Consider the following 20,677-nt stretch of genomic DNA (forward strand, 5'->3'; position numbering starts at 1 on the left):
AAATCAAAACTAGACCCAACGTCTAGGGATCAAAAAGTTAATTATCACCTTTTTAGGCATATTTTCACTTTTCTAAATATTGGTTGAATTATATGTTTGGGTTATAACTTCTGTTTTGGTTCTTTAACTTTAAAAAAATATTTAATAGGTGTGTGAACTTTTAATCTTGTGTTTAATAGAATCCTAAGTATTAAAAACTATTTAATATAACCTTTAAACATTTAGTTTTGTGGGAATAGGTTCTCCAAATTTTAATGTTCTTTCTAAGTCTTTAAAGGAATTCAAAGAAAAATTGTAATTTAACCCATAAATTATTCAATTAGACCGATATAAATACAATCGACAACTTTATGTTAGATATAGGGAAAAAAACAAGCGAAAAATAATTGTTACACTCTTCGTCCAAGTGTTGAGGAGTGCAACAACTACAATTTAATAGTTACATTGAATAATTTTCCTTGCTAGTCTCTCTTGTTCATGTTCGAATAACAATGTAGTCAATATTTTTATAAGTTTGGATATATAATGAAATTTTAAAGATGCAAGTTTAAACTTCATTTCAATCCTTTCAATCTTCCTTTTATATATATATATATATATTCTGTCTTAACTATTATAATTCAGAAAGTATCGACTTCGTTTTTTAGTATTTTTTTTACTTTGCAGCATCTATTTATTCAATACTCGTCTCTAAAACATGTGGTTCAAATATAAAGTTATATCATAACATGTATACAAAAATTCAAACGCGCGTGATTAATTCATGGAAGGAAAAAAAGAGAAGAAGCAAAATGATTAGTTTTCTAAAATTGAAAGAACTAAAATAAATATTTTGAAATCTCAACGATATAAATAGAACAAATTTATAGAGATGGAAATCGACGTTTTTGAAAGCGAGTTAAACCGCGTGGAATGAGAATGAGATAAATCGATAAAAATTTGAACTTAGCATCAAATAGCATGACGCTAAACCCACATTAAACCAAAAATGACACTTTCTCAAAGTCCATAGGGGAATGAATTCTCTCTCTATTTCTCTCAGACGCGTCTGTGTGCTGACTGTTTGCTAGGGATCCTCGCTTCGTTGGCCTCAAAAGTTAACCCTTGTCACTCCTTAACCGGCGACCGCCGGCTCTCCTCCGTTTCCCCACCCACAGCCTTCCGCCAGACTTGCCTCCGCCTCCATTTCTGTCACGCCCATCTTCTTTTTCTTCTTCAAATCTCATCGAGGAGCAGCCAAAATCCAGAACCCACCTAGATCTTCCTCTATATAACATCTGCTATTCATCCCCCTTTGCAGATCTTTCTACTTTTCTTCTTATTCTTCTCGACTGTACTTTAATCTCTTGGTTCCTCTGTTTGTTTCCTACCCTTTTGGTCAAGTTTTTGACTGGTTCTGTTGATTGGGGTTAATTGGGGTTTTGGGTTATTTTTATTTATTTTTTTTTTTAAAAAAAAAATTGAATCGTTTGTGGGTTTAATTTGTTGAATGTGAATTCGTAGACTTGGTTCTAGATTGATTAAGTGTTTTCTCTGACCAATCCGCATAGAAATCTGGTGGAGGAAGTGGGTTTGGCTTTGACTACTATTCTGTTTCAAAAACCTCTTGAATCTTCAACTTCGACTTTGATTTCGTTATTTCTTTCTTTTTCTCTATTCATTGTTTGTGACCAGTAATTTTCCTGGGGTTTCTGGTTGGGATAAGAGGCAGAGAGGGGTTTTGGAAAATATCTCCTTGACCCCGATTGTTATGATAAGCAGAGGAATAAAGAATGAGAATTCAGTCCATTTGTACGGTAATGTTTTATTAGTACATTACCTACGTTGTGTTTGACTGAGAAAGGAGAAGGATATAAAATAAGGTAGGGGAAAAGCAAAACCTTCTGTGATTGGAATTTTTTGGTTTGAATAGAATCACTTAGGGAGGAGTATTTTTCTTTCAAAATGTGGAGGATTTTTTGGATGAGATGAGGGATGTTATCGGAGTTGATGAACTTTTTGAGGGCCTGTTTCCAGCCTAGCTCTGATCCGTATGCGGCAGCGGAAATCAGGGGGCGGCAGGACGGGCTGTTATGGTACAAAGATAGTGGACAACACTTGAATGGCGAGTTTTCAATGTCTGTGATTCAGGCCAACAATTTGCTTGAAGATCAGAGCCAGATTGAGTCGGGCAGTTTGAGCTTACACGAGTCTGGTCCCAAAGGAACATTTGTTGGTGTTTATGATGGCCATGGAGGCCCTGAGACTTCTCGGTATATCTGTGATCATCTATTCCAGCATCTCAAGAGTGAGACATCTACTTTCTGCACCAATTCAAAACTCAGAACTTTCTTATTGCAGCTTTATATTTTCTGTTTCCTATTTGATCATGGAGAGAAGGGAAAGAAACTAGTTTGTGGATCATTTAGGTATATTCCCTGTTTTTTAATGAAAAATTTCACTGATTTCCTTCTCTCACTTTCTCTCTTTCTCCTGTTTTCTTTTTTTCATGAAGTATTTGCCTGAATATATGATTTTTTTTCAATGAGTTTTTAAGGTATCGTGCACATCAATGATTCTGTAATAGTTCCTTTATAAAAAAGAGCAACTTGGAGTTAGCTACCGTTGATTCAGATAAAAGGTGACAGGCAATTGGGATTATGTTTACTAGGACAGAAGATTCTAGTTTGCACCTATAGTTTTCTTAATTAAGATGCTCGCTTCATATGCGATAAAAGGAATGTATCCCTGTCATAGATTTTTGGGTGGTCAGGGATACATCATTGATATTTGAAAGTTTTATTGATCTGTTTTGTGTAGGATTGACTTCTGAGCAAGATTTAATGTCTGCTGATGTAATACGCAAGGCATTCCAAGTGACAGAAGAGGGTTTTCTTTCAATAGTTCGAAGTCAATGGTCAACAAATCCTCAAATTGCAGCTGTTGGTTCATGCTGTCTAGTTGGTGTAATTTGTGATGGGACTCTTTATGTTGCAAATCTAGGTGATTCACGTGCTGTTTTGGGTAGAGTAGTGAAGGCAACTGGCGAGGTTCTAGCCATTCAGTTATCAACTGAGCACAATGTTTCTAATGAATCCACGAGGCAAGAGCTGCAGTCTTTGCACCCTGATGACCCACAAGTTGTGGTTTTAAGGCATAATGTTTGGCGAGTAAAGGGCATAATACAGGTTTGTATGTACAGATCTTTGCACTTCTCTAGTCTGTTGTAAGTAATTGATTGATTGGATTTGTGTCTGCTTTTCATATTCTGTATTGCTCCTACCTTCTATGTGCCGAATCATAGTAAGAGCAAAGGCCGAGTTTTTCTTGTGCGTATTGCGTCAAGTAACTTTTTCCTGCTCCACTCTTTGAGCAGAATGGAATTCCTGGATACACTAACCTTAAGGGCGTGCAAAGAATGAGTCTACATTGATTCTTTGGCATTGAAAGTTTCCTCCTTCCTCATATTTTCAATAGCAGTTTAGTTAGAACAGACAGCCATTAGTTATCCTCTTAGGTTCTTACAGATTCAGTATCCTTCGACCTTCCGACCCTAGCAGCTGCCTTCAACTCCAAACATTGTGCTTGCTCCTGGATGTGTAACCAAAACTCTTTTGGATTATTTTTTAAGGAAAAATGAAAATAACTCAGGATGTGGACTGCATATTTCTGGTTTTTATGTATTGTGGTTTAGAAAGGACATGTTGCATCCTTTTGATGAACACAAATTAATAACTTAAGGGTCGATGCTTAGGATCGATAGTTCAATTATCATTCAAGCTGAAAGTTAACCGGTAGGCCTTAGAGTTGATAGTCATTTGCATTGAATGGTATCAGGCATCAGCTTCTCCATTGTTAGCCGGTTATGGGGGAAAATAGCATAACACTCGTTTCATTTTGGAGAAATTAGAATGCCAAAAGATGTCTTTTCTTCTCTTCTTTCTGTTTCGGTTGCATTTTGGAAATATAAATTAACTTTAGAGACAAATGAATTGGATATTTTTATCAATGAACGCCATACACTAGTAGGATAGCTTGTCTAACTATTAATGCTTCTCATAATTCTTAGACCCATCTGGAGAATGCTTTCTTGTTGGGGCTATGGTTTTAATCTTCAGAGGTTTTACTATTACAGATTTCCAGATCTATAGGCGATGTGTACTTGAAAAAAGCTGAGTTCAATAGAGAACCGTTGTATGCAAAGTTTCGAGTTCAGAAACCCTTCAAAAAGCCATTTTTGAGCTCTGAACCAGCCATTTCTGAGATCCAGTTGAAGCCAGATGACCAATTTGTTATATTTGCATCAGATGGGTTGTGGGAGCACCTTAGCAATCAGGAAGTGGTCGATATAGTTCATAGCCACTCTCAAAATGTGAGATCTCAATCTAATTTTTCTCGGTTTCATCACCCTTTCCATTTAACAAGATATATAATTTTATTTTTCCTTATACTCATGCGGAGAACTAGAAGTTCAAACTTGCATTACTCTTCTTTTTGACGTAAGTAGTCTTGTTCATTGCGGTTTGAAGGAAGTTTGTTGAAGGATCTTGGATGTGATGAATTTTATTTTCCATCATGATGGCTAGAATTTGCATTTCATCTTTATTGTCTAAAAATTTGCACGAACTGATTTTGAGATTTAATAGGTATTGCCATAGATTTTCATCCATTTCAAATCTCTTTTTCCACTGATATACCAAGGATTGATTTTTTAGATGATTTCACTGTGGTCGACAAGCTTTAGCGGTTTCTTAGCCATAAGAATCTCTAGAACTTTTAAACTTGCAATTTCGTCCAGAAATTCTTTTTACCAATATCAGATGATTCTCAAATGAAATCTTCCATTTAGAGGTTTACCCAATTCACCAGTCTTCCCTTTTCAATTTTACCCAATCGTTTTTAAAATTCCAGGACTTTTTATGATTCCCTATTTAAGCACATATGAACAAATCTAGAGCCAAGGACCATTCTATTCTTTTTAACATATGCTATTACTTTTGCAGGGAAGTGCAAGAAGACTGGTCAGAGCTGCTCTTCAAGTAGCTGCAAAGAAAAGAGAAATGAGGTACTCAGATTTGAAGAAGATCGGTCGTGGTGTTCGTCGCCATTTCCATGACGACATCACCGTGGTGGTTGTGTTTCTTGATACAAATTTGCTCTTCAAAGCCAGCTCAACAAAGAGCTCAAGTGTCTCACTACGAGGTGGTGGAGTCAACCAGCTTCCTAACTCTTTATCCCCCGTCACTACGCCCGTGTAGAACCCAGAAAACCCCTGATTGAAGGCTTGGTATGGATCTTCTGCTGTATTCCCCCTATGTGAATAGTAAGTAGCTTCCAATAGAAAGAAAGAGCTGCAAGGCCCATCCAACTTATTGTACTAGATTCAAAGCTCTCAACTGAATAGTCTCATGTAAAAGAAGAGTAAACTTAAAAAAAAGGTGGTACAATCAGATATTTATTAGTGGGTTAGATCTTGTAATGTAAAACTCTATGTAACTCTGCCTGTTCCACCCCTTCTGGTATATTTCAGGTCTTCAAGTTCTTTATACTCAGTGTTAAACTTTTGCCCTTTTCCACTTAGAAAATGCAACCAACTTTTGTAACTAGCTTCAATTTGAAAGACACTAATACCATTTAGCCTTTGTAAATGCATCATGTCTTAACAGGGTTGAATGGCTTGAAAGAATTCTAGTTCCTTTGTAGTAAGGTGTTTTCACTGGCTCTATTGTTTCAGCCATACTAACTGTCCCTAATTCTCTACCTAGATGTTCTAAACCTATGTTAGTACGAATAGAAAAAGACAAGAAAACATAAGTAATTATGGCTTTAGATTCATTTGCATGGTTGTAATTTTTAAAATAATTGTTAACTATTTTGTTTTAAAAAAATCAATTGCGAACGAAGTAAATTAGTATTTGGTAAATTTAAAGTTGAAATCTAAAAAAAGTAGGTATTAGCGTTTGATAAATAAATATTAAATTATATTATTCTAGCTATAATTATAATAACTAAAATAAACTTACTACTAAATCTTTTATCTTTTTTTTAAAATATATAATTTTAGGTAATTATTTAGAATGATATATTTTGTTTATCGTAAATTAATTTTTAAATATTAAGAGTAATAACTTTGTTTTTTTAAAAAAATTGATATATTTTTTTTAAAAAAGGAGATGCATTCAACTTATGAAAAATAGAAAGTATAGACTTGATTAGGTGAGGAAGAAAATAAGTGTATGAAATAAATCTTAATTCTAAAAAATATAATTAAAAATTAAAATTTAATTTAAAACTATATCTAATTTTACGATAATCCAAAAGCTTGAACGTGCGATATTAAATGATTTAAATCCTAATCTATTTTACCAAAACACAAAAATCGTTAAGATTTGCTTTTAATTACTTTTGTTCATCCCAACATCAACTACAAACGATATCGATGAAAAAATTACAAATAATAATAACATTTCAAAAGGAGTTTCTCTCAAGTCCTACAATGGACGTTCCCTCCAAAGACCCTCTCTCTTATTTATAACCAAAATCCTCTATATAATTACCACTTTATCTCTTACTAATATCCTATTAATATTTATAATATACATCCTTACTAATAATCTCACGATCTAGCTTTAAATGTGTGGTTGTTGGCTTAGGTTTGAATTGAGGTAATGTTTTGTGCGTTAGGTTGATCTCTTAGGTTATGAGCTTGTTAATCTTATAGATTACAGTTTACACAAATTAATGTTACATGACCTTAAATTTATAAAATCCTTTCGATGTTATGTGTTGGTATTTACAAATCATAAACCCACAATCGTGAAATATATGTTATCAATCGGACCATACCTCGATATATAAGACATTTATTATTTTACTTTCGAAAATTCAATCTTCTTTTACTCCACTTTTCTTTATGTAAAATAATAAAATAAGTACATAATTTGAATACGAAAAATTATTTTAAATGACATAGATGGTTAAAAATATTTACAAATAATAATAAAATATTACAATCTATATACGATAGACTATTATTTGTATCTATATAAACACATTTATTGCAGTCTATGGACAGTGAAATTTTATTATTTTTATAAATATTTTGTCTCATTTTCATATATTTGAAAACAACTTCTTGAATAGATATTACATATTTTGATCATGTTTATATTTTGTTTTATTACCACTTTTTGATAGGGCCAAATTTTGATAAATGGTTTTAAAAACTTGACTTTTTTTTTTTTTTTTTTTTTTTTTTTAATTTAGCTTAGAATTCAAATGTACTTAAAAAAAACAAACAAAGTGGAACAAGTATAATTTTTTTTAAAATAATAATAATAAAAAAAAAATAAAATAAAGCTCTATTTAATAATCATTTGATTTTTAAAAATTATACTTGCTTTCTTCTATTTCCTTACTATAATTTTCTTCTTTGTGAAGAAAACATTTGAATTTTATAGTCAAAATTCAAAAACAAAAACAAGTATTTAAAAACTTTTTTTTTAATTTCCAAAAACTTGCTTTTATTTTTGGAATTTGAATAAAAATTCAAAATTTAGAAAACCATACCAAAAAAATTAAAAGCCACATTGTTAACTAAGGGTGCCAAAATGATTATCTACCTCAAATTGTTCAAATTAATTAAGAGGATGTTTGACTCAAGGAGTTGGAGGTAGAAAAGAGTGGATGGAGCTTCTGAACTCCACTCTTGTTTGGTTCAAGGAGTTTGTGGGTCACATGACTAAAAAACATCAAGTTTATACTTTATTAACTTCTTAAACTATGCGCCGTAACTTCACGACTCCACTCCTTATCCCAAACATCCCATAAATCCGTCCTCTAGACATAGCAAGGTGCTAACATAGAACTACTTCGAGAAACATTGACATGAAACGAGAACTTAAAACCGGTAAAATTGGAATGATCAAATTCTCTATAAAACCAGTACAACTACTTGGGACTGTATTCTTTTCACTTCCATAATCTACAACTCAAACTGGAATCTTACATTGCAGACACAGGCTAAATCAGCATTGAACAGAATCGATATCTGCAGAGTTAACAAGTTTCAAAAACTTTCTCAGAGGGATAACATGGACACCTACCAGAACACTTCCTGAACAGTAAATTGATCATAACTATGTCAAGAATTTTTGTTCTGTTTCCCCTTTGTACAATATGAAATGATACACATCCTCAAAAATGCTAACGTATGAACATGTGAATGAATTTACATTGTTATGGAGATTTGACTATAAATCCAGAGCCTATCTCATCCCTAACCCAAGTAAAGAGAGACGAAAAGTTGAGAGAAGATGATAAATTCACTTATCATAGCGGCTGGAGAACGTAAGCCGAGGAATGGAACGACGTCAACTTGCAACCAATTCTCAACTGCTGAACCAACTACTGCACCTGCCACAAGCCCACCTATGACTATGATGGATGCTTTTCCTGCAAAGAACAGTAGAGCTAATAAAAAATATTATCATATGAAAATTGCAGGACCTATATATGGCTCCAAGATGTGAGATCTGTATTTCTCAGCACAAATTTGTGCGCACGAATCAAAATAATTTCATTTAGGTCAAAATTCCTGAATATCTGTAATAAAAGTAATTTAAATATCGCTTGTAGTATAAAAGAATATATTTTTCTTAAATCACCGATTGACCCAAAAACTTAAATTGATGGGTGAAGACAAATTTAATATTAAGCCTGTTCCCCCTCAACCATCAAAGTCTCCCCTTCTAAAATCAAGTAGAGAACAATAACTTAAGTTTTATTTCTCAAAACCTCAACAGCATCCGCAAGCAGAAAACCATGCAATTCCTTCTATTGTTCTCCAAATTCACAAAGATTGAGATAGTTTTAATCTTGTAAGAACTAAAAGCATAAAGAATTAGCATTAGCAGAACTCCTTACCAAGCTTCACATTCCTTTTGGTCATGAAATACAAGGAAGCTCCACAACTACTTGCTAAGATTAGTCCAGGAACATCAGCTCCATCATATGTCATTGTAGTAGATGTGGCTGCTCCATTTACATAAGTTAAAACCATCAAAGCTCCATATACACCTGCTTGTATGCCAAAATTACTAATGGTTGGCGTTTCAATAGACAATTGTGTGTTCTTCCTTGTAGACTTCAGCCACTGAGGCATTAGGCGAATCTTTGGGTCATTGATGGGTTTGGCATCAGCATAAAGGATCCCACTACTCACAACTTTTCCTGCTCGTCGCTGAGTCAAGCTCCGCATTAGCAACATGTCATATGCAGCCTCAACCTAGTACACGTAAAAGAAGCAATGACCGACCATGAGTGAACTGAAGACCAACACTAATGATTGAGATTATAGCGAAAAACAGATATTGAATTGCAATCATGGAACAAGACCAAATCAAAGTGGCTCAAGAACAAAATTTCCAATAACTTTAAGATTGAGCGGCAGAGATAATCTACTGTACTAAAATTGTACTCAATCGATGTAAAAAAAAAAAAAAAAAATTGTACTCAATCTGCAGCAGCATTATGAATTAACCAACTTCGATAAGTTTGTCCCGTGCCGTTAAAAATAACAACTGAGCTGCAAATAAATTTAATAATCCTGGTACAGTATTTTGTTCAAAACTATAACTACCTCCTTATGTAGTAAAAACGATCTGAATACAATGTGCGAATCTAAATTGTAGAGTCATGCACGTTTTCTTAACTCTTCATCTTAGCCTAGCCAATTCCTTCTACTTCCCGTTTGCCTGGTTCAATTTACAGTTTATGAATCAAACATTTCTCACAGTTAAAACTTCAAGCGCATAAAAACGAGGTACATGGATTCATAAATTGGACCATGTCGCCGGATTTATAGATTAATTGACAATGAATAGGTACAAAAGGAAAGTATTACTCACTCAAGAAATTCACAAGCTCCATGATGATCATATAAAATAAAATATAAAAAAAAAAACAAAAAAACAAAAAACAAAAAAGATAAAGATCATACGAATAATTACCAAATCAATCGGAGTTCAAAATTCAGAATGCCAATATTCAAATCAAAGAGGACGCAATAGTTAGATCCCTAATTTACCAAAATTCCCCTAATGAAGTAGAAAAATCGAACTCCTTCTACCTGCGCCACTGTTTCTTGGTCGTCGTTGCAAGCAGCCAAAATCGAATTCCTAGCACGAAGAATGTCATCGAACGAAGCCGCATCGGAAACTCCGAGGACCTTGAGAGCGTTTTCCACGGACATCTCGAACGGCGCAGAGTCATCGGCTCTCGAGCCCGCTTGCACCGGCGTGGCCGTCATCGTCGGCGTTCGAGAGGTTTGTGAAATGCTAACGCCTTTCCATAGACTCAATTTTCCGATGAAGTTCGAACGAAGACGGTGACATGGCGGCGTAGGAAAGGCAGCGCCGCCAGAAAGATTGTTGGGGCGGACGGAAAGAGTGGCTGCCATTCCTTTGAATTCAATGAAAATGTAAGGCTTTTCTTCTGAGAGGTGTGTATCTGTGCGTGGTTTCCAGTGTGAGCTGAACGAAGCAGAGCTGGTTGGATTAGGCTGCGCCAATCTTATAGTACGCTATTGTGAGCTCTCCTGAGTTTTTTTTTTTTTTTTTTTGACCCAATCCAATATAGTACTTTGAAAAGAAAAAAAAAAAAAAAAAAAAAATATATATATATATATATATATATATATATATATTATTGGTTAAAAGACTATTTTGGTTGGTTCAATTTTAGTCATAGTCAATAAATCTTAAAGGTAGTTCTACTATTTGCATATTGTTTTTATTTTTTTAAAAAATTGTTATCTATTATCATTTTTACTAGATTTTAAAACATATTCACATTTTATATTTTATTATAATATAAAATATTATTATTATTATTTAGTTAATTTAGATTAAAATTTGAAACATTTATTAAAAGTATAAGATTAAAATTATATATTTGAAAGTATATTATTAGAGTTGAACAATCTCAAATACATATATCAAAATGATATTTTAATTCACAAATTTAGTCTCTATATACTTATTTCTAATTTTAGTTTATATAGTTCAAATAAATTTTAGAATGAGTCTCTATTAGTAGTTTATTATTGTTTTTTCACAAAAATATTTGGTTATCTATTAACATTTTAACTATAAATTTTCAAAACATATTTACATATTGTATTTTTTTACATTGATATTGTTATTGTTTACTTAATTTTGATAAAATTAACTTCGAATCATTAAATTTAAAATTTATTGGAAGCTACAGAGTATGTGGGAAAAAAAAAAACTAAGACTAATTTGTACTCTTGCTTGAGAAGATGAGCAATATTTAGGTGCATTGTGGCAACCTCTATATTTGTTTACCTCACCTTTAATCACACAATAATGAAATTAAAAAAATATTTTAAAAAGAAAGAAAACAACATTAAATTTTTTTAAATATTTTAAAAAGAAAGAAAACCACGTGAAAAATTGTCGTTAAATAATTTAGTGGATGACAACAAAATAGATGCAACCCTCAGGCCTTGATACGCCTAAATATTTTCTTTAGAAGATACACAAAGTATTTTAGCTTTTTTTTTAGTACTGTATTTTAGTTCTTTATCTCCTATCATGTAGTTTTTAAACTTACTAATTACAACAAAGGTCGAGTATTGTCTAAAGTTATGCTCGATTAATATACAAAATTTATAGAGAATGTCAACTTAGCTCGGTTGTAACTGATATGTACTCTCTTCCTAAAAATCATATGTGTAATCCCTATCCTAAATATTTTCAAAACAATTTGATTTATTTTCTCACATTTAATTAAATAGTTGTACGTATCAACATAACTATTTGATTTTTTGAAAATCATGAAGTCTATAAATATTACTCCACTCCACTAGATTTATATTGTCATTGTTTTGTACTTTTCATATATATTTTTAAAATTTAAGTCAAGTTTTGAAAAGAAAAAAAAAAATAAGTTTTACAATTTTTTAAAAAAACCAGCTAAGAATTCATTTTTTTTAAATGATAAAATTCACCGTAACAAATTAGAAGAAAAACAAACATAAATTTCAAAATTACAACTAACAACCAAATGATTATAAAATCACACATGAATTATGTATTTTAATTTGAGAAAATCATGTACTAAAATAATAATAGTAATAATAATAATTTTAGAAAGTCACAGTCAACAATGTCAATGCAAAGTTTATTTATATATGTTTGTACATATAGGTTTTCTTTTAATATAAAAAAACGTTTTTTTAACAAATAAAAATTTATGGATATTAATAAAGGCTACATTATTCAAAGTTTACGAAATTGGTTTTATGAAGCAAAGTTTCCACAATGTTGACTATCGTGTGTGTCTATTAAGGATGTTTATGGATTAAGCCTGTTATAAAATTTTCAACCAAAATAATATTTATTAAAAAATGAATCTAATCAAACTAAACCATAAAATATTTAAATTGGATTAATGCAGATTAATCGGGTCATTTATTTAAATTTTTGTTATAAAAATAAGCAAAATGTAAATATGTAAAAATCTAATTTAATTATTTTCATATATTGAATTAAAATAAACAATCTATTCTCAATTTACATAGTCTAACACCGCAAAGAAACTATTTTAAGAGTTGTTGAAGAATAAATTATTAAAAAAATATTGAAATTAAATTAAATTAAAATCAATATATATATAAATAATTATGTTATATATAATTAAAAATATATATATTTTAAAATGAGTAATAAATTCGGGTTGGTTCGGATTATATTAGGTTAACTCATAAAATTTTCAGGTCATCGGATTTTTTGAACACCCTCTATAAATAATAGGGGTGCAAGAAACCGAACCAAATCGGTTCAGACCGAATCGACCCAAAACGTTGAGGTTTGGTCGATTCACCGGTTCGCCCGACCCGCTTAAGTAGGGTTAGTGCAAATATCTTCGATTCCATCTTCTTCGTTCGGTCACCCGCCGCTCCCCTTTCTGCCTGTCCGTCTGTCAGCGTCGATAAGGTATGTTTGAACTGAAATTTATTCTGGGTTTTGTTTATTTTTTTATTTGAATTTTCTTCTAGGTTTATCGTGGACTTCTTCTGAAATTTCTTCTGGATTTACTGTTTTTTTTTTTTGGTTGTGATCTTGATTTCTGAATCGATTTTTCTATTGACTGCAAATTGTGGGTTTGTTGTGATATTGATTTCTGAAATTACCGACTTCTTCTGGGTTTTTTTTATTCCCTCTTCTGCAAGTTTTTTCCTTTCTTTTGTTCTTATGTTTTCATATTTTGATTTGGGTTTTAGTGGAAAATGTTGGATTCACTCAAGTTTTAACTAGTAATCAGTTGGGTATGTTTTTTGTTTTTTTTTTTGTTTTTTTTTGTTTGGTTTTGTTTTAATTTTTTGTTTTTGTTTTTAATCTGTTGATCCAAATCTTCTGTTGGCAGAGGTTAGAGCAATACCTCTGGAATATGTTTTCATTTTTTTTTAAAGTAGAAAAAAGACTATATGATTATATGATTATTTGGCAGAGGGCTGCTTCCGTAGATTAAAAAAAACCACTTGGCACGCCTCTGCCTAAACCCGTGGCAGGGTATTTCTTAACAGAATTGGAGCTTGCTAGCAAAAGTTTGGCCAAATCTCTAAGATGAGGGCACAACATTGTTGAACACTTGGGTTCGGCCATCACTTGTGGTAACCTTGAAGGACAGAGATTGGCCATTGAGATAGGAATTGGACTGCCAATTGGCCCCCCAATTCCTTGACATTGTGGTCCAATGGTTAGATTTTGAGCCTTTAATTGACACAGATTTGATGTCTACCTCCCACATTGCTTATCAAAACTAGTTCAAAATAATCTCTTCCATTCACTGTGAATCTCACTCCTCCTTTCTTTATGCAAGGAACCCTATCATTGAAGAAAAATTAAATTAATTACTACATTAGTTTTTGTCCCGGTAGTAATTTTTCATTTGGAGGATAGAATTTACCTTTGGTAGACGCCTGGGATGATTCCGCCTCTGTAAATGCCGATCTTCTGCCAAGCAGGCTGAGCCATATCGAAAAAAGATTATATGATTATATGATTATATGATTATTTGGCAGAGGTTAGAGGAATACCTCTGGAATAGGTTTGAATTAGAATACACAATTTTTAAAAGCCTTACCATCAAATAATACTCACGATCAGATGAGTTCAATATGAAAAAAATTTGATTTCACATTCACTAGTAGGTTAATGGAAAGGGTCATCCTTCTTCTCTGCCTCCATTTATTTCACATGTTGAAATGAAATCAAACTTGTATTAAATTTTGTTAATCCTATGGCATTGCTTGAATTTAACTGCTATCAGAAAAATTAACATGAAGATAGCTTATTCCTTTTTATGAGAGATGAGACAGTTGCTTGAATTATTTTGTAAAGAGAAAATGGCAGGGTGAAAACTTTTGAACCTTGCAAGTTTGATTTTTTACTTATATTTATGTTGTCATCCTTCTTCTCTGCCTCCATTTATTTCACATGTTGAAATGAAATCAAACTTGTATTAAATTTTGTCAATCCTATGGCATTGCTTGAATTTAACTGCTATCAGAAAAATTAACTTGAAGATAGCTTATTCCTTTTTATGAGAGATGAGACAGTTGCTTGAATTATTTTGTGAAGAGAAAATGGCAGGGTGAAAACTTCTGAACCTTAAAAGTTTGATTTTTTCCCCTGTTTGATTTTTTACTTATGTTTATGTTGGTTTGATATTGTCAGTTTGGTTTTGATTTTGCTAAGGAAACTTACTCATTTTAAGATTTTTATTAATAATTAGTTTTTTTTCTTCTTCTTGAAGATGAAAGCTAGATTGGACGGTAGTAGTTTTTGTTGAGAATTGGGGTTTCATATTTCACCATAATCTTCACATTCTTCACCACTACATTGTTGCAGCTATTGATCACAACATGACTTTACTGACTATTGATTGATATTAGCCCATTTATAGTTGATGCTGACATCTAAAGATTATTAAACTTAGTAGTGTGTTTAATTTAAATATTATTTTTCATAGGATGACTTCATTGTTTACGAATGAGACTTCAAATCAAAGTTGTTTTAGTCCAGTAAGATTGTTAGGAAAAAGAAAACCTATTAAACCAGTTTCATCGGCCTGGGAACATTTTATTAAAGTAGAAGGATGTGATCTTGAATATCCTAGGGCCGCTTGTAAGTACTATGGGGTTACGTATGCCTGTGATTCCAATAAAAATGGTACAACAAATCTAAAATGACATAGAGAAATGTAAGAAGTATACAAATAAGTCAGAAGATTATGTTGAAGGAGAGGGAGATTCTGAAAGTAGTTTGATGGCTACATCCTTCACTCAAGAAAATTGTACAATAATGCTTGCTTGTATGGTCATATTAGATGAATTGCCATTTAAGTTTGTAGAGAGTGAAGGATTTCGTAAATTTTGCCAGGTATTAAATTCAAAGTTTATAATTCCATCCAGAGTAATTGTTGCAAAGGATTGTTTTCAAATGTACATGGGAGAGCAAAAAAAGTTAAAGAGGGCATTGACTCAAAGTGGTCAAAGAGATTTTTTAACAACTAATACATGGACTTCGGTGTAGAATATTAACTATATGGTTATAACGGCTCATTTTATTGATGGTGATTGGAATTTGCACATAAGGATTCTTAACTTTTGTCAAATAGCTAATCATAGAGGAGATACGATAGGTAGAGCAATTGAAAAATGCTTAGAAAGTTGGGGTATTGATAGGATTTTTCCCATAACGGTCGATAATGCAAGTTCAAATGATAAAGCTATTGCATATTTGGTTAAGTTTAGAGGCAAAAATGGATTGGTGTTAGATGGTGAATTTATTCAAGTTGGATGTTGTGCTCATATCCTTAATTTAGTAGTTAGTAATGCTTAAAAAATTTGCACACGTCTATCACTCGAATTAGAAATGTTGTGAAGTGTGTTAGGTCATCTCCTAAAAGATTGCAAATATTTAAAGATTTTGCTAATGAAGATAAGATGTCAACAAAAAATTGTCTTACAATGGATGTTCCAACACGATGGAATTCAACTTTCATTATGTTGGACGGAGCAATTAAGTGTCAAAGAGACATTTGAAAGATTAGAGGAGTATGATCCAAGTTATTTGTCAAAGGATGATATGCCTACTATTGAAGATTGGGATAATGCAAAAGTGTTTGTAGAGTTTCTAAAGACTTTTTCAGAGGTAACGATAAAGTGTGTTATGAATTTCATATCAACTTAACACATTTCCTCTAAATTTTCCTAATTATTCTAAAGAAAGAGATACAATAACTTGTATTTCTACAAGTTATCACTCGGTCATCTACTCGAGCAAGGTATGGATCGGGCACAAAATTTGAGAACCACTGTCACACTAAACCTAATCAAACACCCTATTAGGGTGAGATCGGGACCTCTACCCACCCGATACCAGGGCAACAATGTCTAACCTGGTCCATAATCGACCAGGGTTTAAAACAGGCCAAAATACTAGTATACCTATTCTTGTTCTACTCCCGATTCCTACCTGGTCGGGGCGACGCTAGGGTCACCCCTACCTTCTCGGGCACCAGGCTCTCCTTTCCCTCAAGCTCGGTCCTTACCCGATTGAGGCAAGACTAGGGCCACTCCTACCTACCTCAACATAGGCTCATCCTTTCATTCAAGCCCGATATTTACCAATTAGGGTGAGACTAGGGTCCCCCCTACCTACCCCAACCCTAGGCTTCTCCTTCCCAACCCAGTTGCGACCCAACCAGGCTGTAAGCTAGTCCACCTGGTCAATACCTGGCCAAGGGTAGTTTGGGCTCATTCATATTTGTTGGATTTTATGCCTTAAAACTCGTAAACAGTAAACATTATTAATTGATTGTCATTAGTAAAAAGTTATCAATGTTAATTCAATAAATGTTATTGTTTGTGTTATTTGTCTATTTTATCTTAATAACCCTAAATTGAAAAAACTAACATCCAAGGCTGTCTTATGAGTCTTGAACTATATGTGGAGGCAAACAGGGATCAATGTTCAAGATATAGCTTAAAGGGTCTATATTATAGAGATAAGGTTAGATATCTTATCCTGGTAACACTATGGATAAGACCCACTTTGTATTCGATGCAAACGCAATGATCCAACGCGTTTGTGTAAGTGACACGCGAGTGTGGGTATCCTATGCAATGAGTTTGCATAAGATTGAACCGCAAAATAGTAACTGCAGATATAACATCGTTAACTAGTTAGGTTCCTATTTCAATTGGATGACTTAGACAATTTAGTCTTAATCTTGAGTATATTATGAACTCCTGTGCATGAGGGATTATCCTTTGACTTGTACGGGTGAGAGTGGCCAGATCGTCGATCCAATATGCCTACCATTTTGGGGACAAGACCGAGTGGGAGTTGGGAACATAATGATACAAGATGAAATTCACTCATTCTCGTCTTAAGGGTAGTAGATGAGTGTTCCCTTAAGTGGTGTCTCCGAGACTTAAACAAAGGGCCCTACTCTCTCATTGGCCTGAGAGGGGTTTCTGTTTATTGGTTGGACCATAAACAAGTTGTTTGTTAGAGAAGCATTGGTACTTAAGGATTCATAGGTAACCCAAGGGTAAAATGGTAATTTGACCTAGTTGGTGTTAAGAACACTCATGAAGGATTAACTTGTTAGTGTTGGTCTATATCTATGGGCGCATAAATATATCTGTAGTGAGAAGAGTGCAGCTGCGGGTCTTTAGTAGAGTGTACCCACAGTTAATGAATATTGATTAACTTGATTAAAGAGTTTGGCCAATTAAACTAAAAGCCAATATCTCAAACATTTATTTAATTCGTAAATATCAGAACAAAAACAAAACAAAAACCCAACATTTTAACGGCTCAAACATAAATCAACAAAATTAGTGAAAAGATGTGATGGAATCTGGCCAAAATCAAACTTGAGTGAAACGTGAAGAGTGAAGAAGAAAGAGTGAGGAAGAAAGAGTGAAATGTCTTGTGACTTTTAAAATTCAAGGGTAAGATTGTAATTTCACATTTTTTTTATAAAAAAATTGGAGGTGTAAAAAAAATTTAAAATGTCAATTACCCGAAAAGAAAGAGGCCTTAGGCTCCCTCTTCTTCTCTCCCTGTCCGGGATAGCTGCCCAACCCACCCCGGTTGCATACCTCTTCATCGGCAACCACAGACCAGAAGTGACGGTCGGCGAGTCTTCTATGACAACAGTGCTAAATTCTTCTTGGTGCTGACAACCTCAGACCCCGTGAGCCCTTGTGTTGACGGCAGTACCCATGAAACTCAACCAAGGCGACTGCATTAGCTTCGTCGGTGTACTCTTCTTTCGACGATGAGCGTCTCCTTCTCCAGCGTTTTTTTAATTGAGCTTGCGAACGCCGCACCAGCAGTGGTTTTCTGTTAGTTTTGAAGTTTTCAATTAGGTTCTCGAAGTATTAACACATTTTGAACCCTTTCGGACCCGTTTTAAAGTATGTTAGATCAGTCTATAACATGCGGAAGCTATCTGTTTGTAGTCTTGGACGTATTTGAAGTGGTTGATTAAAGTTTATGGTGGATTTTGGACAAGAATATTCCTCATGAATGATCTTTCAGTATTTCTTGGTAGTGATTAAAGTTTTTGAGCAGAGTTCCTAACACCTATGTATTGTTGCTATTGTTTAGGCTTATATGATATTGATGCTTTGTTCAAGTTTTGGATTTTGGATTGAGAACAATAGGTTTTCGATTATGGTAAGCAGTTTCTGCATCCCTTTCAAAGTATAAATTTTGATAAAGTTATGTTTTGGTTGTTGTGATTTGACAAACGCCCGAAAGTATATTTGTATGATTTGAGAATTGACCGAACTTGTTTTGTTTGTTTTCAATGGTTTTTCCTAAATGAAAGTATGCGACTGTTTTGAACGATCTTTTGGAAGTGTTTTGATTGGTTTCAAATTGAAAGTTTGTTTTAGTTTGGTCACTTATGAAAATTATTGAGTCTGAATGTTTTGGTTCCATGAATTCTTCTACATGTGTTGTTTCAAATGCTTGTGTAAAATTTTTGGAAAATACGGGCAGTTGCACTATTGAAACACTATTGAAGTGCAGGTATCATAATCTATCTTATTCAGAGTAACAATTAAGCTGTTTGATTGAGTTTTGAGCAACTAGGAAATCTTGTAATAATTCGTATGTTAGTTTGTCTGTTTCATATTGATTTTGTTATGGATCGATGGTAAGCATTTTTTTTCTCCTGTTGCAGTGGTGTTATTAAACTCTTGCTCAAAGATGGTGATCGCTTCTGCACTTGGGGCTAATCCTATTGGTTAATCCACTTTTCTCTCTCATAGTATTTTTGTTTGTTTGTTTAAGTATCTTTTGGTCCTCAAAAACTCGTTTCATTTTAGGTACGGTTTGTATTCCTCAGTCCAAGGAACCGTTCCATGTTCTACATTACAACACAGCAAGATTCAACAAGTCCACTATCTTGCAGAGACTGCACACAAGGGTACTTTCTACTCATTTTAAACTTTGAATTTGATTTCAGTTATAATCTGATCATTTCAAATTTTCAATTGTTAGATTTCTAAAAGGACTGGACATCATGTCTATGCCGGGAGAATGGGCTTTAACCATGCTGCATCGGGACAAGATAATCAGCAACTGAGTTTTAATGATGAATGGCCTCCAGAACCTTTCTTCTTGAGTCTAATTAAAGAAACCGTTTGGTAATCTTTCGCGGCTCTTTCTCCCGTTCTTATTCGTAATGAATGTTGGACATTGAAGATTAGAACTGGTTTTAGTTCTACAATCACTTGGTTGTATTTCTGGAGATATATTTGCCCTGGTCTGCTTATGCTAATGTGCCCCATATCTACACTTGAATCTGGACACTGAAACGGTGTTTGTTATATTGCATTTTTAAAGATGATTAGTACGTTTTGTTCATTCAAAAAAAGTAATGAATTTTGGATCATCATGTGTAGGATGGTTTTGTTTTGAACTTTAGGGGATTGAGATCGTTGTTAATATTTCTGGCTGAGCAGCCCAGTCAACTGAAGTACATTGAATGGCCTAGCTTCCAAAGCACGGTATGGAGGCAAGATTAGTATGTTAAATATTTCATGTGCATTACCTTCTTGTAGTTTGTAAGATTTATATTTGATAAAATATTTTAATTCATTATGGGAATTCTCTCAATATTCTCTTTGAAATTTGGCTTTTATTTTGAATTCAATTCAATTTTGTGCAGCTGAAGACTGCCACGTTAGCTCTCGTTCTCGTTGCTTTGTTGATCGTAGCACTCTCATCGGTGGACTCGGCGCTCAGCTACATTTTGACCTTATTTCTCAGAAGAACTTCGTAATAAATGCTTCTACTCTTGTTACAACAGTTACTCAGAAATTTAGCTTCTCTTTGCCTTTTTTAAAATGATAACTGAGAGTGAGAGTTGTTGGTATGTTAATGTAGTTGGAGATGTTCTGAAATAGGTAATGCATAAGCATCTCTTTGAAATCATGCCACAAAGAAAGTAGAGAATGTTGTCTTCCATGTTTCTCATATACTCACACTTGCGACCCTCCCCATATGTACAATCAAGAAGGTTGGGTCATAAGTAACTATTATACACTTCCTTTGTAGTTAAGGCCGTAGGGGTATTAGTGGTT

General features: G+C 33.4%; 3 protein-coding genes, 1 long non-coding RNA gene and 1 pseudogene across 8 annotated transcripts; 3 read left to right on the forward strand and 2 right to left on the reverse strand.

Annotated features, from left to right (window-relative positions):
- The first annotated feature begins 880 nt into the window (after positions 1–880).
- On the forward strand, positions 881–5,525 carry LOC120077782 (putative protein phosphatase 2C 60). The gene is made up of 4 exons (XM_039031802.2): positions 881–2,287; positions 2,800–3,167; positions 4,115–4,351; positions 4,983–5,525. Exons 1-4 carry the CDS (start codon positions 1,975–1,977, stop codon positions 5,235–5,237), a joined length of 1,173 nt encoding a protein of 390 aa, XP_038887730.1. The 5' UTR covers positions 881–1,974; the 3' UTR covers positions 5,238–5,525.
- Positions 5,526–8,081: 2,556 nt separating this feature from the next.
- LOC120077563 (protein CHAPERONE-LIKE PROTEIN OF POR1, chloroplastic-like) lies at positions 8,082–10,573 on the reverse strand. Of its 2 annotated transcripts, none has more exons than XM_039031493.2 (3): positions 10,109–10,573; positions 8,905–9,265; positions 8,082–8,433 (listed from the first exon to the last, which is right to left on the reverse strand). In XM_039031493.2, the coding sequence occupies exons 1-3, from the start codon at positions 10,436–10,438 to the stop codon at positions 8,258–8,260; spliced, it is 867 nt and encodes a 288-aa protein (XP_038887421.1). In that variant the 5' UTR covers positions 10,439–10,573; the 3' UTR covers positions 8,082–8,257. The 2 variants fall into 2 exon arrangements, with proteins under 2 accessions (XP_038887421.1, XP_090169587.1); XM_090313461.1 differs by having other exon boundaries at positions 10,067–10,535.
- A 2,332-nt stretch (positions 10,574–12,905) lies between these two features.
- LOC120078486 (uncharacterized) lies at positions 12,906–20,541 on the forward strand. 4 transcript variants are annotated; one of them, XM_039032753.2, is made up of 7 exons: positions 12,930–12,998; positions 18,693–18,761; positions 19,273–19,335; positions 19,418–19,518; positions 19,593–19,738; positions 20,020–20,101; positions 20,263–20,541. In XM_039032753.2, exons 3-7 carry the CDS (start codon positions 19,299–19,301, stop codon positions 20,374–20,376), a joined length of 480 nt encoding a protein of 159 aa, XP_038888681.1. In that variant the 5' UTR covers positions 12,930–12,998; positions 18,693–18,761; positions 19,273–19,298; the 3' UTR covers positions 20,377–20,541. The 4 variants fall into 4 exon arrangements, with proteins under 4 accessions (XP_038888680.1, XP_038888681.1, XP_038888682.1 ...); XM_090313808.1 differs by lacking the exon at positions 12,930–12,998 and adding an exon at positions 13,578–13,761; XM_039032752.2 differs by lacking the exon at positions 18,693–18,761 and having other exon boundaries at positions 12,906–12,998.
- On the reverse strand, positions 13,740–18,240 carry LOC150036297 (uncharacterized). Its single transcript, XR_016529680.1, has 3 exons — positions 18,103–18,240; positions 13,972–14,030; positions 13,740–13,889 (listed from the first exon to the last, which is right to left on the reverse strand). It is a non-coding gene; the product is annotated as an uncharacterized LOC150036297 (long non-coding RNA).
- Positions 14,986–18,686, forward strand: LOC150036298 (zinc finger BED domain-containing protein RICESLEEPER 2-like; annotated as a pseudogene).
- Positions 20,542–20,677: the final 136 nt, after the last annotated feature.

Source organism: Benincasa hispida, chromosome 5 (genome assembly GCF_027475165.1).
Source record: "Benincasa hispida cultivar pf3 chromosome 5, pf3_genome.v1.1, whole genome shotgun sequence".
NCBI lineage: Eukaryota > Viridiplantae > Streptophyta > Magnoliopsida > Cucurbitales > Cucurbitaceae > Benincasa > Benincasa hispida.